Raw genomic sequence first — 17,763 nt, forward strand, 5'->3', positions numbered from 1 at the left:
CTCATTTGGAGTAGTGAAATAGAGTAACACAGACCTAGAAGCACTCAATACACTTACACGATCACAATGCCATAAATATAGAATACATCACATACATTCAGCAACAGAAAGATTCACATTAAGCAGAAAGGAAGGAGGAAGGGGATTTATCGATATAAAAAACCTACATTATGGACAGGTAGACAATTTAAGAAAATTCTTTATAGAACGAGCAGAAACTAGCAAAATACACAAAGCAATCACTCATATAAATACATCGGCTACACCACTACAATTTCATAACCACCTCTACAACCCTTTAGACCACATAACATCAACAGATACAAAGAAAGTAAATTGGAAAAAGAAAACACTTCATGGCAAGCACCCGTATCATCTAACACAGCCACACATCGATCAAGACGCATCCAACACATGGCTAAGAAGAGGCAATATATACAGTGAGACAGAAGGATTCATGATTGCAATACAGGATCAAACAATAAACACCAGGTATTACAGCAAGCATATTATTAAAGATCCCAATACCACAACAGATAAATGCAGACTTTGTAAACAACAAATAGAAACAGTAGATCACATCACAAGCGGATGTACAATACTAGCAAATACAGAATACCCCAGAAGACATGACAATGTCACAAAAATAATACATCAACAGCTTGCCTTACAACATAAACTTATAAAACAACACGTTCCTACATACAAGTATGCACCACAAAATGTACTGGAGAATGATGAATACAAATTATACTGGAACAGAACCATTATAACAGATAAAACAACGCCACATAACAAACCTGACATCATACTCACCAATAAAAAGAAGAAATTAACACAACTAATCGAAATATCCATACCCAATACAACAAATATACAAAAGAAAACAGGAGAAAAAATTGAAAAATACATCCAACTGGCTGAGGAAGTCAAAGACATGTGGCATCAGGATAAAGTTGACATCATACCAATTATACTATCAACTACAGGAGTCATACCACACAATATCCACCAATACATCAATGCAATACAGCTACATCCAAACATATATATACAATTACAGAAATCCGTAATTATTGATACATGTTCAATTACCCGAAAGTTCCTAAATGCAATATAACATATACCGTACAGCAAAAAAGGAAGTGACGCTTGATAAAGGTCCGCGTCACTCCATTCCTCACCAGACTTAACGTCTGAGAAAGTAAAGATAATAATAATAAAACAAATTCATTTGCCAAGAAAGATTGTAAACCCTTTGGATTATTGTTTTTAGTGCAGAGTATTTTCCATCGTTGGCCACTACCTTCTCCCATCTTTCGGGCAGTGTGCGAATCCAAAATTGTTCATCTTTTGAAGCAATCCACGAATCGATCCATGTGTGACTTCTTCGTGAGATTGGAAGTGTTTGTCAGTCAGGCCATGTGTCATTGATCTAAACAGGTGCTAGGCAGAGGGAGCAATGTCTGGAGAATATGGCGGGTGGGGTGGGACTTCCCATTTTAATGTTTCGAACTCTTTTTCAATGTGAGGTCGAGTGTTTCGTGCTTCAAAATCACTTTATCATGGCTCTCGCTGTATTGTGGCCATTTTGTCTTTTAATGCTCTGCTCAAACGCATTAATTGCATTCGATAATGAGCACCTGTGATTGTTTCACTTGGTTTTAACACCTCATAGTACACGACGCCAAGCTGGTCCCAACAAATGCAAAGCGTGATCTTGGAGCCGTGAATATTCAGTTTGGCCATCGACGTTGAAGCATGACCGGGATATCCCCGAAATTTTTTGCATTTAGGGTTGTCGTAATGAACCCATTTTTCGTCCCCGGTCACAATGCGATGCAGAAATCCCTTCCGTGTTTTCCTTTGAAGCAACTGTTCACAAACACGCAAACGCTGTTCAACGTCTCTTGGTTTCAGCTCCTTGTTTCTGAATCATGCCCATAGCCTCAAGACATTTTGAAATGGCTTGCTGTGTCACTCCCACTAATTGTGCCAATTCTTCTTGAGTTTGATGTGAGTCTTCACTCAGCAATGTCTCCAATTCTGCATCTTCGAAAACATTCTCTCTTCCACCACTGTGCCGGTCTACGACGTTAAAATCACCATTCTTGAAGCATTGAAACCACTCACAACACACTCTTTCACTAATAGCGTCCTTACCATACTTACTTGAGAGCATTTGATGAGACTCGGCCGCTGTTTTCTTCATATTGAAACAAAACAGTAACACCTCCCGCAAATGACAAGAATTAGGCTTGCAAACTGACATTTTCAATCAAGAACAACTTTATGATGCAGACACAAATCAACTAATGTTTGAATGAGATTATGTTGACTGAGGTCCAAGCAAACTGCCTGACGTCTGCGATCTGTTTCTTCCGACCACTACTTACCGTTGTCGCCACCTATCTGCAAAAGGCAGAGGCAAAGTTGTACACCTTGTATTATACCTTATAAACAGAAATGCTGTATCTAACCTTGTAATATTTAAGGCATAACACCAGTCCCATGTCATTTTACTCTTCAAAATGTGAATGGTATGTCTGGTCAGAACCTCTTAACATTGATGTCATTTGGACCAATTTCTGCTTTGTAATTCGGGAAGAAGATTAACATTTTATTGACAAGAAGGGGAAGAAACTCTTAATATTACAAGGCTGAAGAAGAGAAACCACTATGTACTTTTGAAAACCATCTTCCTGCAGCCACTTTTATTGATTTAAGAAAATCTCAGCAAACCTGTGGAATCTTGAACCCTGGTCTTGAGAGGGTGAGTTTAGTGCCTTGATTGAACCACCTTGCTCCATATAGAATAAATATGCTCTGGAGACTGGAATCACAACCTGTGTAGACTTCCTGAGTGACTCTGGGAAGCAGATTCTCTTTTATCCCCCCCTCCTCCTCCACCCATCATTTAGTTGTTGCTGATTGTGTAATATATCATCTGAGTCTAGGACACACTACGTATTGTTGGTTTCAAGGAACAAATATTTTAATGAAAAAATTAATCTGCACAAAAAAATATTTATACGTGGGAGACTGTCAGCTGTAGTGTGATATGGTGAGATAATTATTACATGAAACATTATTCACAAATATTTTTAATTACAGTAAATTAAAGCAAAGTAAAAATCACAGAAATATGCTCAATGGCAACACAATCACAGTTTTATAGTCTCCTAATTAAACAGAAACAAAATAAAGGGATGTCTGCAAAGGTTCAATAAATACAATAATGCTTTTACAGGGATAGTTTCAAGTTACACAAGATACAGTCCACCCTCTCTTTTAGCTGACATTAAATAGTAGCTTCTTTCATAATTGTAATATAAGGAAATATAGAAAACTTAATCTACTAAAAGCAGTATTGTCTTACATATTCATTATTTTTGATCCAGTGTCAATACTAAACACAGAGAGCTGTTACCTCATTTCCCCTTTGCCATTATTTTCAGGACTGAGTAAGATTCCTGCTTTATGCTCTGAGTATTCCCTATTTCATATGTACTGTGACACAGAAAGATTAAAATATACATCTGGTTTCACAATGTTCCAGTTTCCAAATATGGAAACTAATAAGACCTTGTGAAACTAACATATGTTCAATATAAGAGTTATACTAATGTGATGAATCATAGTGACATACTTAGTTGTCTTTCAATACAGATCCCAGGCTAAAAGAAGTTTAGATTGAGTGGCACAAGAGTTGCCTCTCATTGATAAAATAAGGAAGGAAATAATTTTTACATAACACTGAGAATTACTTTTGGAATTTCAGACCGATTCTGAAGGTGTGCATACTGATGAGAAGAAATAACTATAGGCTTAAAAATGTTAAAACTATTTCCTACTTTGTCATATATGAAGTGACTTTTGTGCTGTTCTGTATAACATTGTGTTGAATTTCCATTTTATTTCCCTGAGACCACCAGAGAACATTTATGTAATAACAGTCGCCCATCAAGTAGTAACAATATGTCTTAAATTTCCATGTAAAAATAGAACTACCCACAAAACACCACAAAGGGCATGCTAAATCTGGAGCAATAAGTTGTCAGACAGACAGCTAGTACTTCAATGTCTCACAGTAACTTTTCTTTTTCAGTAATAGATTACGCATTCAATTTGAGGAATAAAAAACAGGGTAGTTTTGATCACATAAAGCACCTGAAATACCAGTGGGAATGGGAATTTTTTAGAGAGCAATCTTCATCTGCTTTAAGGATGAAGCATTGCTATATATAATGTGGCTTTTTAAGAAGGAGTGGTTCTGAGTGTACATTAGTGTACATTTCTGCTAAAAATAGATTATATATCTGCAATAGAGAGACAAATACCAACCTTTCATCTATTATGGAATGATTATACAGAGATGAAAACTTCGGCAGGCATTAAAATGTATGATGCAGGGCATGTTGAATGGTTAATTATACGGTTTGTGTGAGCTTCAAGTGTCACTGGAAATAACAAAATGCTGAATTGCACATTTAACAACCTCTTGCTTGACATCATCACTAATAATTCATATAATTCCTATTTCTATGTTCAAAGATGTCAGGCTTCACCTCACACTCTGTTCCCATCACAAATATTCTACTTATGGCATCAGCAAGTCCCTACAGATCTTTGAAGCCTTCCTTGTTAACTACATAGCTCCAAGCTCTTTGTGTACCACATTAGTTTTTTTTCTGCAAGTAAGTGAATGAACATTTGACATTTTGGATTTTTACCTCCATTTCATGTGTACGGAATGCATGTATTATTCTACCCAACAAAATCAACAGCAATATTTTGCACTGCAGTGTAGAATGGGCAATGAAACTCCAATAGTCTGATTTGGCCAAGACAGACATGGAGGACACTAACAAGGTTAGTCTTAGTATTTGTCATTACTGAGAAATTAATTTCATGTTAATCATTTTTATAACTTTATCTCTGACATTTTCTTATTTTTTGTAACGCACTTCTTGAAAATGATCTCATGTCTATGCTACTGGGTTCTACTTTTGAGAATAATACTTAATTTTTGACAGAAGAGGATGTTCTACTTTCTTTGATATCTCTTAATGACAGAGGTAAAAAGGAAATTCATATACAAAATTAATAAAACCAATAAAAAATCCTCCAGTGAACAGATAGGCAAGAGTATTGTATGACATACAGTAAGAGTGTGCAGTGAAAAGACAGACAAAAACACAGCATGACACAAACAGTAAGAGCGCCAACGACAAGGAAATACTGTAACTTTCAATGATCACAATATTGTCTATAAGAAATATACATCATTACAATTTCATTGGCAAGTGTCACATATACTTTTCTGATCACTACACTCATACACCACCAAAAGAAATAAAGACTGCTTAGCACTGTCATGTATACAAGAGGATGTCTTACGTGAAATGCCTACTCTTCGAGTGTTATTCATTCTAAAGATTACTGGCCTTTGGTATTCTTAGGTAAGACAGACTAGTATCTACACCGAATTCTACTCTTTATAAACCATTTTCCTAATGATTTCTCTTAATTACTGTTTGTTGATGACTTAACATCAACTTGAAGACAAATGCTGCAATCTTCTCATATGTTGCAAACATAAGTGCAGCAGTTAAAACAGTCTGAAGCAGTTTAGATTCCATTCCCTTGAAGAGTCCACCAACCCCATGTTTCCTACCAAAAGATAAACAGTGAAAAGAGACATTAGTAAAAATACTGTAAAATGTGCCTCACCAAAAAAATTACAATACACTTTTTTAATTAAGAAAACTAATTCTGGTATTGTAAAATAAAGTTTCTGTTACAGTATTTGTTTCATTGTATACATTGCACATGCCACAGCTAACTGTTTAGTGACAATAATACCACAAACCAGTGTAACACAAACTTTAAGATAATTTGCTACATAAAGAAAACTAAATACACTGAAAAATAACAGTTGAACTGTCCAAGAAAGTGTGTTTGAGTTTATCTCTGGGCAAGTGCAATTCTGTAAAACATTTCAACAATGTTTCAATAACATTATTTGGGGGGGAAAAGGCTGATCACTTGTTGGAACTATTGCTCTATTGGCTTTGTTATACTGATACATTACAAGTGAGAAGTACAAGAGGTAATGATATTTGAATGATCAGATAATTAATGTTTTATACCCATCAGAAGCCTGCATGCCAATTTCAACCACCACCTTGCTCCTTGCACAGTGTAGACTGAAAGTCATATAGTCACTTTTCCCATTCCATACACCACAGAAATATCAAGTTCCAAAGAATCCCACCAAGTTACCAAATTAAAGCTTCTTAAATATTACTGCTGTTAGCATTTATTAAGTCACAGAAATGAGCATCAGCATCCTATCTAGTCATATGTTCGGTATGATATGTTTTCAGCTCCAAACAGTTTGCTATTCACATTTCATAACTCATTTGAAATTGCTACCAATATTGCTTTCAGAGCACCTCGAAGTCTCTTTCTTGGCTGTTCTCAGTTCTTATATAGGAGCATAGTACAGTAGAGTTGCATTAACTGTGGTAACAAGATGCATACTTCTTACCTGAGTAAGTATAAAGTCATTTCAATCATCCCAGCATCAGAAGTCAAATCTTTGAAATTGTGCCCATGCTGCAAAATGAAATATAAAAAAGGTGAATTCCTTTGAAGAGTCACTGCAATCACAATTTTTTAAAATTTCCTGCTGCCCAGTCACACTCTTCTTTGGAGTATCATAACAAAGGAAAGGCTAGTTTCTTACTACAAGTAAATTTTCAAATAAACAACAATAAATAAACTTCAATAGACTATTTTCTATACACCTGTCAGGCAGACAACTATGCAGACATTCTACACGGGATAGTCACTTCAGTTTTCCTGGGACCTATGGTTGCTACAATATGCACCTCAAATGATGTAAGCATTGTCAATATTATTTCTGACTACCCATATCTATTTACAGCTGATTACTTTCTTACTGGGTGTAAGAATCATCTAAACACAAGAACAGAATAAGCTGCATTGGCCTGAGGAATTTTGAATGATCTTCATCCCCAAGATATTCTGATTGCAATCTTATTTGGAATGCCATTAAGCATCAGAGCTCACAAATCAGCTTTGTCATAATATTCAATAAACCACTGATCAGTTTGTGGAACTAAGTGCTATACAACTCTGAAAATACAAGATCTTTTAGAATTTGTGCAACAACAGGTGCAACTGTTGTGCATGAACACAATACTGCAGATGATGATTTGGTGAACAGTTTACACTTTATTACACATGATTCTACATTTTTAATTGCAGACAAATACAAATTGAATTTTCTACTCTGCATGTGAAAACAAATTTTGAAAGACCGGGCACTGGTTCTTACTGGACAAAAATGTGACAAGAAATCAGTTTTGATGTTATTTAAGTGACCATCCCAGCACAGGAATCCTTGTCTCGCCCACAGTTTCCTTAAATCACTTAAGAGCCCACAGTTTCCTTAAATCACTTAAGAGGAGATTGGGATGTATTTGCCTTGGTGGCATGGAGCACAACACAGTGGCCAGATTCCAGTGATGTAGTATACTGTATCACTTGCGTACTAAAATTTATTTAATCCATCTAGCTTCACATATTATCTGCAATAAGAAAAATTCAAATGATTCTAACATTACTGTGCAAGCTCTGCAAACAGTCTACTTATCTAATGAAACTGATAAAAGGCTAATAATTACTGGTGAAGTAGGGGGAGTCAAGTTGACCAGTACAGTTATTAATAAACTACTTTATTGTTGATCACTCTATCCCCAGTTCTAGAGAAAGAGAATCACAGAAATAAACATTTACCTCATTTCGTTTCAGTTTAACAAGATTTAATAACATAGGGCAAATATACAACTGAGAATACTAAAAAGTTAGACAAATTAGGTGCACTGATCAGAAAAATGCCAAGTAATATAAATAAAATATATGGATAATAAAGCTGAAGCTGTCCTCCGCTGAAGGTTGGTTCAAACATCACAGTGCTTTACTAGACGTGGCCCTATTGGAGGTGTGTTACTTTTGCATTTCTCCAGTCTCTGAACTAGGTTACAGGCGGTCTTACACTATAACCTAGACTTCAAATCATGATTGTTGCCAGACATGAAAGAAATGATAAAGGACAGAAAAAGTCCTAGGGCCAAACAATGACAATGTTAAGGACCCTGTAGTGTGCAGCCTGTCACACATCACGCCATATATTTAGTAATGTTAGATAAAAAATGATGGAAAGGAAAGAAGTGATATTCACCAAGCTGCTATGAACAAGGCAGAGAAAAAAGTTAGTATTATGGAGAATAATAGCTTACACAAAAATATCTATCTGGATCATACTTTATTTATCCACACAGATTATCCATTTCAGCATACTGATATCATTGGATCAAAACACAAGGGAAAAATTGCCAGCATGAACTTACACATTGTACATTCAAGTACTATTTGGCCTGATACATTGTATTTATTTTTCCCTTGTGTTTTGATCTGACAAGTGAAGTCTGCTGAAATACGTAATCTACATGGATAAATGAAGTGCAATCTAGACAGTTAGTTTTGTATAAATGCTTCATAACTGTTGCCGATCCCTACAATGACTTTCTACCAACTACTATAACGAATAATAAGGTAGTAAGTGCAGCAGCAATTAACCTACACATAGGGTCTGCAAATACATCTGACTTCAGAAATTAAGATCTGGATGAGAAAATAATAAACGTAGTAAGTAGGTAAAAAAGCGCATAAAGGGATATTTATAGTTGATTACTTTTTGTCAGTATATCTGTTTGACCTTTAAAACATTATGATCACAGTAGTGCTACAACACGATTTTAGATAGTAGATATGAGAATGAGAGGACACACAGCAAAATCTGGAAGCAAGGTGGTGTAGCATTCAGATGTCAAACAAAGTAAAGGTAATTGGCCTCAGATTTTCTTTACTAATATAGAGAGAGGAAAGAACAAAATAAGTGAGACACAAACACTTTCACAATTTGATAGGGGGGAAAAAAAAAACACAGGAAGAATTTTAGGGAAAGAAACACAATGCAGGATAAGAGATGATGGGAATTAACTATAGACCAAAACTGTCAACTGCCACATCTCTCAGAGTAGAAAGCCTGAATCATAGAAGATTACTGCATTCCAAGTTGGACAGCTGCACTTTAATCCTGTAAAGGCAGCTGCTCAGATGGATAATGGCTATGTACCAATTTCCAAAGGTTTTTATATTGTGACGGTGTTTTCAGACCTCTAATAGAACTGATTACTTTATGTGCATAATATTTATTTGAGTGGCCCAATCTTCTTCAGGCACTCCTGAAAGTAGTCTTACTCCGCCTTGCTGCCTAAACTACGACCATATGTGAGGCAATATTGATGTCGCACCCTTACTGACAGCCAAGTTTGATTCCAGTTCCTTTGATCCACATTTGTTTTCTCCTGCCAGTACCGTTATTCTGTTGATGTCTTCAGGCTTTGATGGATGAATTGACCAATGACGTATTAGTAAATTTAGTGCTGAACCTTAGACCCCTGTCCTTGTTCATTCATTTCACTCCCACTGAAATGAAGGTATTGTGACATTACATTAAGAATGATCTACAGATCCGAAAACCAGGCTCATAGCACATCCCATGCCAGTGTGGGACATCAGGTATGAAAGAATTCAGAACAACTGAGAAGAGGTGCAAAGAAAATCAACAGCACATCCAACTGAAATGGCCGAACAAACTGAATGTCAAGGAGAAATGCCTGAAGTATCAATACGAAATATGAAGCTGCTATCCTGGCACATTGTCCAAATATCTGGCTCAGAATAATTACAGATTCTACTGAAATAAAAATGGTGACAAAACTCAAACAGGATCAGAGGTTTCAAGTTACACAAAGATTGAAGCTGACATTCAATTTATTACAATCTTGTCAATCAGCTGCTAGTAGTTTTCATCTATTACTCCCACTTCCACATCCTCTCACAAACGTATAACTAATTGATCAGCAGTGTATAATGGCAAAGAAGCTGATTAAAAGTTATGTTTCAGGATATGTTCTACAAACCACATATGGTGCAGTATTAACAAATTTATACCTAGCAGAATGGTATTTCCTTAAAATGTTTCAGAAGACACAGATGGCAGATTCTTAATGCTACGATTCTAATATTTTTAAATTATGCATGTTACAGTCAGATAATGTTAATTTTAATTGGTTCAAGACTATTTATGGAAAATACCTAGAAAATAACAAAAATATTGTCATAGTAACCATTTGTTATCAAAAGAACACACTGCCATTTGACAGTACATTACTAAATTTTTCTTCTGTACAATCTAGATTTCGGATTTTATGCCATTATCGAGTACAAAGCTAAAAGTTCTTAGATCGTTAACACGTAATATCTTGTAAAGTCAGCCCAAAGCCAACTGAGCTCATTGTACCAGTTATGACATGTTAATGGTCTAAGAACTTTTAGCACTGTACTCAATAGTGGCATAAAAGCCATAATCTAGATTGTACAGAAGAAAAACGCAGTAATATTAAGTCAAATGGTGGTGTATTCTTTCAAAAAATACTGTATGACTATGGTTCAGTACTATTGGAAACTTTTTACTTGTTAACCAGTTTTATAATAATAATTATTATTATTCTAAGAACAATATTAACACTTTACCCTAAGTTTTGTCTGCACAATCTGAAGTGGGTAAGTCAATATTGTAGCAACAGCTTTTGCCACTGCTCCCATAAGAAAATAGACCCAACCACTTGTTTCTGTTGGTCCATACACAGCTCTCATGTGCCTTTTCAATGACTCGTACACCATAAATTGAAGAGCAGGGTTCACAACAAGTAATAATGAAGGCAGAGTACCACTCCATAACGACCCCACACCTTCATTGCGAGCTACTCTCATGAGGCCATCTATATAAACAGAAAAAAATAGTTGGTACTGCTCTATATGACACAGAAAACTCATGATGAACAAGAACAATTTAGATAAGTCATCACCAACTTATCCAAACTAACTTCACAACAATTAAGAAGTCCATGCTGTTTAACACACCACCTCCAGAAGAACTGATCTGTGTGTGTGTGTGTGTGTGTGTGTGTGTGTGTGTGTGTGCGCGCGCGCGCAAATGGATTGACTTATTTGCTATTTTAAAATTGGTGTTGTTCCCATGAAATTAGTATGATCCAAATATGTTAACAGCAAATTAATACTTGTTTATTGACTTGTGATATGTTTTACTTACTAATGATATGGTGTTAAATCGTTGTTCACTACCTAGAATGAAAATGATCTAATTTTTCTTCATGGAAACTAGCTTAAGCTTGGAAAGTTTTCCAAAATCTTTGGTCTTTAGTTATTTGATGTAAGATCTTTGATGAACTACTAAATTAAATTCGTGAAGAAACTCAATATTTTGGACTGATTCTTTTGCACCACAGATGAATTTTTATTTAGAAATTTATAGCTTACATAGTGAAAGGAATTTCATAGTTTTGGTAAAGTAAAGGTCCTTTTACTGTTATAATCCTGTGCCAGTGGTGTAATATACTAGGTGATCCATATAAGTTTTCCACCTCTAATAATGAAAATTATTTCCAGTCCGATGACCAGTCGCAAAGGGGTTTATGGGAACGGGATCGGTAATCGGGATATAGAAAACTTAATTCCCATATATGTCGTAGCTTGTATATATTTACACTTGACACTGCGTCTGTACAGAATGAAGCATAACAAAGAACTGACTAAAGTATAGTTAAGATGGAGGCTCGACAGAGCACTTAGAGTTCACAGATATTAAGTTTCGTGGTCGACACGAACTATCAATGCCACACAGTCCCCCCCCCCACCCCCCGCCCGCGGTACGGAGTACTACAGATGTCCAAGGGCGAGGGCGTGTGGGCCTAGATAGAAATCATGCGTGTAGGCACACACATCACAAGTACTTCCATCTCTAAAGAGGTGGGTTGTGCAGGCGCTGCGGTAAGAGGCAGGTCCACTCCGTAGTCAGTCAACCACCGGGGCCAGATGAGGCGGCGGCCGGCCCGGGAGTAAGCGCACGAGGTGGTCGACGTGGAGGCATGTGTGGCCCGTAAGCGGATCGATCCATCCGCAGAAATGAAAGCACGTAGAGATGCTCAGTCACACTCGTGCGTGGGATTGTGAGGTTGTGTGCAATGTTGATGTGTAAGGGACCGTCCGATGGCAGGGGCCACAGTATCTGTCAAAAGAATGAGCCTAGGTTGTCAAACGTCACTATAGAAACGTCATTCACTTGGTGCGGTAGCACGCTGCAGGACAAACTGATAGTAGGTGTGTGCGTGTCTCCGACGTTGGAGGTGAGGGCGCGAAACCTGCACAAGCTGAACAGGGGGCGACGTCGGGAAACCAGTGAACGGTGGCGAACAGTCTTCGGCGGAAGAGGTGTGCGCACGATCAAGGATGGATCGTCTACAGAGTCTGACTGCAGCAGTGTGAGACCATCAGGGTCAACGAAAGCCAGTTTCATGTGATGCAGAGAAACTGTCTGTGTGCAGTCTTGAATCATGGTATCAAAAGTCGTGTCCCCCCCGACACAGGACGTTGAAGAGGCTGCCTAACCGCATCATCACGCAGTATGACATGGGAGCAGTCGGAGAGTGCGGTGGGAATGTAAGTCTTGGGCGGTGAGTGACTGATGGGCGGGTGCAAACGCATTTGTTGAAAATGTGTGTGCATCCGGCTAATGAAATCTAGCGAGGGGGGAAGATCCTCACTAACCTGGGTGAAGAATAAGTTCCCCTGGTAGGACCAGATTCTCGCCGAAAACAAAATCGGATATAGTCCCCTGTAGGTCAGGTTTATAGGTCGAGCATAGACCAAGTAGCACCCATGGGAGAGCTTCCGACCAGAGACAATCATGACATCAAAGGGCCGTCTTGAGGGTGCAGTGCCATCTCTCCACCACCCATTGCTTTGTGGGTGATCGGCGGTATTGTGTATTTTTTTAATACCGTAGATATTGCAGAGGATGGTGAACAGGGAGGATTCGAACTGTTGACCCTGATTAGTGGTCATAGTGGTCCGACAACCGAAATGAGCGATCCACAAGCCAATGAAAACCTTGGCTACCGTCTCGGCAGTAATGTTAGGGAGAGGGACAGCCTCAACCCAGCAAGACAAACGTTTGATAGTTGATAAGACATATCTATGGCCCTCCGAAGGAGGAAGAGGCCTGATCAGATCAATATGTACGTGACGGAATCGTCCTGTGGGAACGCAGAACTTGCCCAGAGGCGGGCAGGTTGGCGGCTGATCTTGTTGCGCTGGCAAGCGACGCAACTGCGTACCCATTTGATATTCTTCCAAACAAAATGTTCTGACATGAGACTTGGAGTGGCTCGAATGCCCGGGTGGGCTAGGTTATGCAAGGCATCGAAAACCTGTCGGTTCAGCTCAGGTGGAAGCACAGTAAATTTAACCTTTGTGAAAACAAGTGATGTTTGTGGGTCTCGTAGGAGAGCCTGAGAAGCTTCGTCAGAAGCTTGGAGGGAGGCCAGATCAGAAAGATCAACAATGCAGGACACAGCACTGATCCACGAGAAGAAATCCGCAGTGATGTTATCTGCACCCTTGATGTAATGGACATCCGTAGTGAATTGACAAACCAGGTCAAAGTGGCGGTAACAATGAGGAGGTGGGGCCTCAGGTGGGTTGCAGAATGCTTGTGCCAGTGGTTTGTGATCGATGAGGACGAAAAACGAACGTCCCTAAACATCAGGACAGAAATGTTTGATTGCCTTATAAACAGCAAGGAGCTCTCTATTGAAAACAGAATATTTTCTCTGAGCCGTAGATAGTTTCAAGAAATGAAGGGGACAAACCGTGTCGCCCTTGCGTTGTTGCAACATTGCCCCCACCATGATGTCGCTGGCGTCCGTTGTGATGAACAACTCAGCTGAGGGGTATGGGTGAGCCAGTGTCACATCATGAGCTAAAGAAGTCTTCAGAGCCCGTCCAAGAGACGGGTTTGATACCGGAAGTTTGTTTGCCTCATAGCGCATCCATCAGGGATGCCTGAACAGTGGCGGCAGAAGGCAGATGGCGACGATAGTAATTGATGGTGCCGAGGAAACAGCGTAGCTCTTTGTAAGTAGCTGGGGGGGGGGGGGGGGGGGCAGAGACATGATAGCCTACACAAGAGATTTGGGAGGCTGTATTCCGGCAGCGGAGATGGTGTAACCTAGGAAGGAGACTGACGCCTGGTGCAACTGAAACTTGTCTTTGTTGACCTCAACACCGTTGGAGTTCAAGGTCTGGAGGACCGTAGACAGATGATTTTCATGTTCTTCTGCTGAGCTGCTGAAAACGAGAATGTCGTCCAGGTAAGCAAAGCAAAACTCAAACTGTCGCAAGATAGAGTCAATGAAACATTGCCATGTTTGCGCCGCATTCTTTAGGCCGAACGGTATGAAGTGGTATTTGAAGAAACTGAGCGGCGTGATAATAGCCGTTTTAGAAATGTCTTCCGGCACTACAAGAATCTGGTGGTAGGTGCGTTCAAAGTCAATAACACTGAAAATTGTGGCACCCGATAACATATGAGTGAAGTCACAGATGTTCGGCATTGGGTAATTGTCCACAACGGTATGAGCGTTTAAGCATCTGTAATCGCCGCACATTCAAAAAGATCCGTCGTGTTCGGGGACGAGGTGGATTGGTGAAGACCAGTTTCTCTCTGAAGGTTGCAGAACACCTGTCGCCAAAAGTTCATTAATCTGCTGCCGGGCCAGGCGCAACTTGATAGGGTTGAGGCGTCAGACCTTACGCCTAATAGGAGGGCCGGCAGTGGTAACTATCTTGAGTGTCATTCAGTCAGTGACAGAAGAAACTGAGAACTGCACATAAGATTGGTTAACGTCCTGGCACTGTCTTCTGACGAGTAGGGTGCGACGAGGCATAGCCGATGGCGCAAGTGGGGAAAGGTAGCACATAAGTCACATGTCTCTTACAGGAGTGCGGCGTGCACTTGTGTGGAGGGGGTGCGTGCACGCGCAGGCCGAGCGAAGGGGAACTGGTAGCGACTGTTCGCTGTTAACCTTGCACTGGACAACCGGCACGGGCGGGAGCAGTGTTGGCATCGCTCGTGGGGCCACAGTGGCCACTGGGTCATGTGGCCGGTTAGTGAGAGAGGCGGAATGTTTATCAACACGCACGGTAGCTGTCAGAAAAATGGGCGTGGTCACAATGGGCACAACTGTCATTAGCAGCACTATTTGAAACACATGGCACTGGATGAGGCGAGCACGACGGGGGCGATTGGAATGTCACAAGCAAGTAAAGTTTGTGGACTAACCTGGTGAGGCTTTGAGCTAGGCTTGGCCGAGCAATCTTGTTTAGGTGGCGGTGCTGTGGTATGCAATTGCAGAAGTGAGGTACGGGCCGCGACGAGCTCGCTGTAAGTGGATGCGATGTGTTGTGTCAGCTTCTCGTTGTCCTTGTGGAGTTGCGTCACTGAGTCATATTCTGACAGTAGATCAGTAACGCAGGTAACAATGTTGCCCGCGAGGGCACAGCACTCGCGTATGTTATCATATGTTGCGGTGGAAACAGAGAGTTGGACATAGGTGCGGGTGCACAGTATGTGAGTGTTCGTGAGATGGTGGAGCACTGAACGCTGTACAACATTCAGACATACTTCTTAATGAGAAAAAAATCCATACGGAGGATTGGTTCATCGATGTCGGCAATGTAGAACATCCATGGAAAATGTAGAGAAGGAGATGGGGTCACCGTAACCTTTACTGTGCCCCAAGGTAGGTAACGTCGTTGCGTTGACAGCTTGTAGAAGTGACTTTGTCTGTGAAGAAGTGGGTGGAGCCATCAAAGTAGGTATGATCGACACATCAGCACCAGTGTCGACCAGAAAGCTAGACCTGATGCAATGTCAGTCACATAGAGACAACCACTCGGCCGGGTGGATGAGTGAACGGAGTGTAATGTAAGAGGACGCCTGTTAGGTTCCCCGCAGGACACAGCGTATCTTAGTTCCTGCGGTCAGCGTTTGGGTATTGGCATGGCAACCTGCACTTCTTGGCGTCGCTGAACACTTCGTGGTACCAGCAGAAAGGGTGAGCAGGGTGAGGAGGAGGTGGAGACTGCGACAGCGGGGGCGGCTTGTCCTCGTTGATTTGTTCTGGTAAATAGACCAGTATGTAAGGTGCGTGGGCGATCCTGGAGTGCTCGGACAGTGGAGAGAGAGAGCCGACGCTGCCAGGAGAAGCAGGTGAGGTGACAGCGGAGCAAGCCCTGCCTCTGCCAGCCGAAGGCCGGTATGCGGGGGCGGCTGTGCCAATGAACAGTGTGGAATGAACTGGCTGATGTTGTCGCAGCAGCGAATACAACTGGTCAGCGATGCGTAGGCAGGAGCCGATGGACTCTGACGAGTGTGTTAACTGATGGATCTGTAGATCGGTAGATAGTTTGGCAGACTACACAGCCCATAGCGTGGCATCAGGCATGGTATGCTCGTTCACAAGAAATCGAAGGTAACTCCAGAATTGTGAGGGGGTGCGTTCCCCCATGTGCTCCTCGCAGATAATCTTGATTATTAACTCTTGTGGCGAGCAGGCAAGTCGTTCCATTACAGTCTTCTTTACAAACTTGTATTTTGGTGCAGGCGGCAGCGAAAGGAGCAGGTGACAAATCAAATCCGAGTGGTCGTGGAGGTGTGCGATGAGGTAGAGAAACTTTGAGTTGTCGTCAGACACACAATGTAACTTGAACAGATGTTCGATGAGCAAGAAACACAATGCTGGGTAATGTAACTTGAACAGATGTTCGATGAGCAAGAAACACAATGCTGGGTTGTCCTCATATAAGGGCGGTAGCTTCGGCAAGTAGCCAGGAGGGGTGACGACGGCGGCTTCGGTGTCTCCTGGGGTAGTGGCTGAACTGAGGTTAAGTCAGAGGCTGGCGCACTAGGCCTGGATTTAAACCAGGCGAGTGAATGTGTAGTAGCGGCAGCTGGCGTAGTTGACTGTGTGTCACGAAAAAAATGGCGCGGCAGGCACGGACAGTACCGTGGAAACAGGCACATGGCACACGAGGGGGGCCCAGAAACTGGACAGTGAGTGACAAGTGCTGGATGGAAACAACCCGCTTCCAGAACAAGGTGAGAGACCAGCGTGGCAGACACAGGTGGTGCCGTGGGAGCGAGCGGCAGGTGGTTGAGCAACCGGAAACGAGGACCACCCCCCTCCCCCCCCCAAGTGTGTGTGTGGGGGGGGAGGGGAGGGGGGGGTGAGAACGCCACCCGTGTGGAAACTATCTGATGCATAACATGCCTGTAGTGCACGTGGCGGACCACTGAGCCGAGGTAAGGGGTCCATGTTACGTGAAAAACTGAATTGTGCATGTAAATTGGACACAACTGCAACACCATGTGCGCAGAACGGATCCAGCACGGGTCACAGTAATGGCGGCGTTGCACACTGCCCGACAGTAACTGATGTAGCATGCCGGTGGGTGGCTAAACACGTGTTTGAATGGAGATCACTTTGTTCTTGAAACACTGCAATTCGAAATATTGTTCAGTTCACAATTCACTGTTGGATGGGCATAATCCGGTGACATGAAGCCTGAGTCCACTGTTCACTCTAACGGCGTAGTTGTCGACCATTGAAAACTAAAGAGGTTAGCACACGGAGTTGGTTGAGAATGCGAATCACTGTGCGTAAATGATGAATATGCCGTTGG

General features: G+C 41.1%; 1 protein-coding gene across 1 annotated transcript in view; it reads right to left on the reverse strand.

Annotated features, from left to right (window-relative positions):
• Window positions 1-3,086: 3,086 nt before the first annotated feature.
• The window catches only part of LOC126253147 (peroxisomal membrane protein PMP34-like), a 51,350-nt gene continuing 36,673 nt past the window's right edge, over window positions 3,087-17,763 (reverse strand). Inside the window, exons 6-8 of the mRNA XM_049954292.1 lie at window positions 10,693-10,940; window positions 6,554-6,621; window positions 3,087-5,673 (exon numbers count right to left, since the gene is read on the reverse strand). Coding sequence (XP_049810249.1) covers window positions 5,514-5,673; window positions 6,554-6,621; window positions 10,693-10,940 — 476 coding nt within the window. The 3' untranslated portion in view covers window positions 3,087-5,513. The remainder of the gene's footprint in view (window positions 5,674-6,553; window positions 6,622-10,692; window positions 10,941-17,763) is intronic.

This window comes from Schistocerca nitens, chromosome 4 (genome assembly GCF_023898315.1).
Source record: "Schistocerca nitens isolate TAMUIC-IGC-003100 chromosome 4, iqSchNite1.1, whole genome shotgun sequence".
Taxonomy (NCBI): domain Eukaryota; kingdom Metazoa; phylum Arthropoda; class Insecta; order Orthoptera; family Acrididae; genus Schistocerca; species Schistocerca nitens.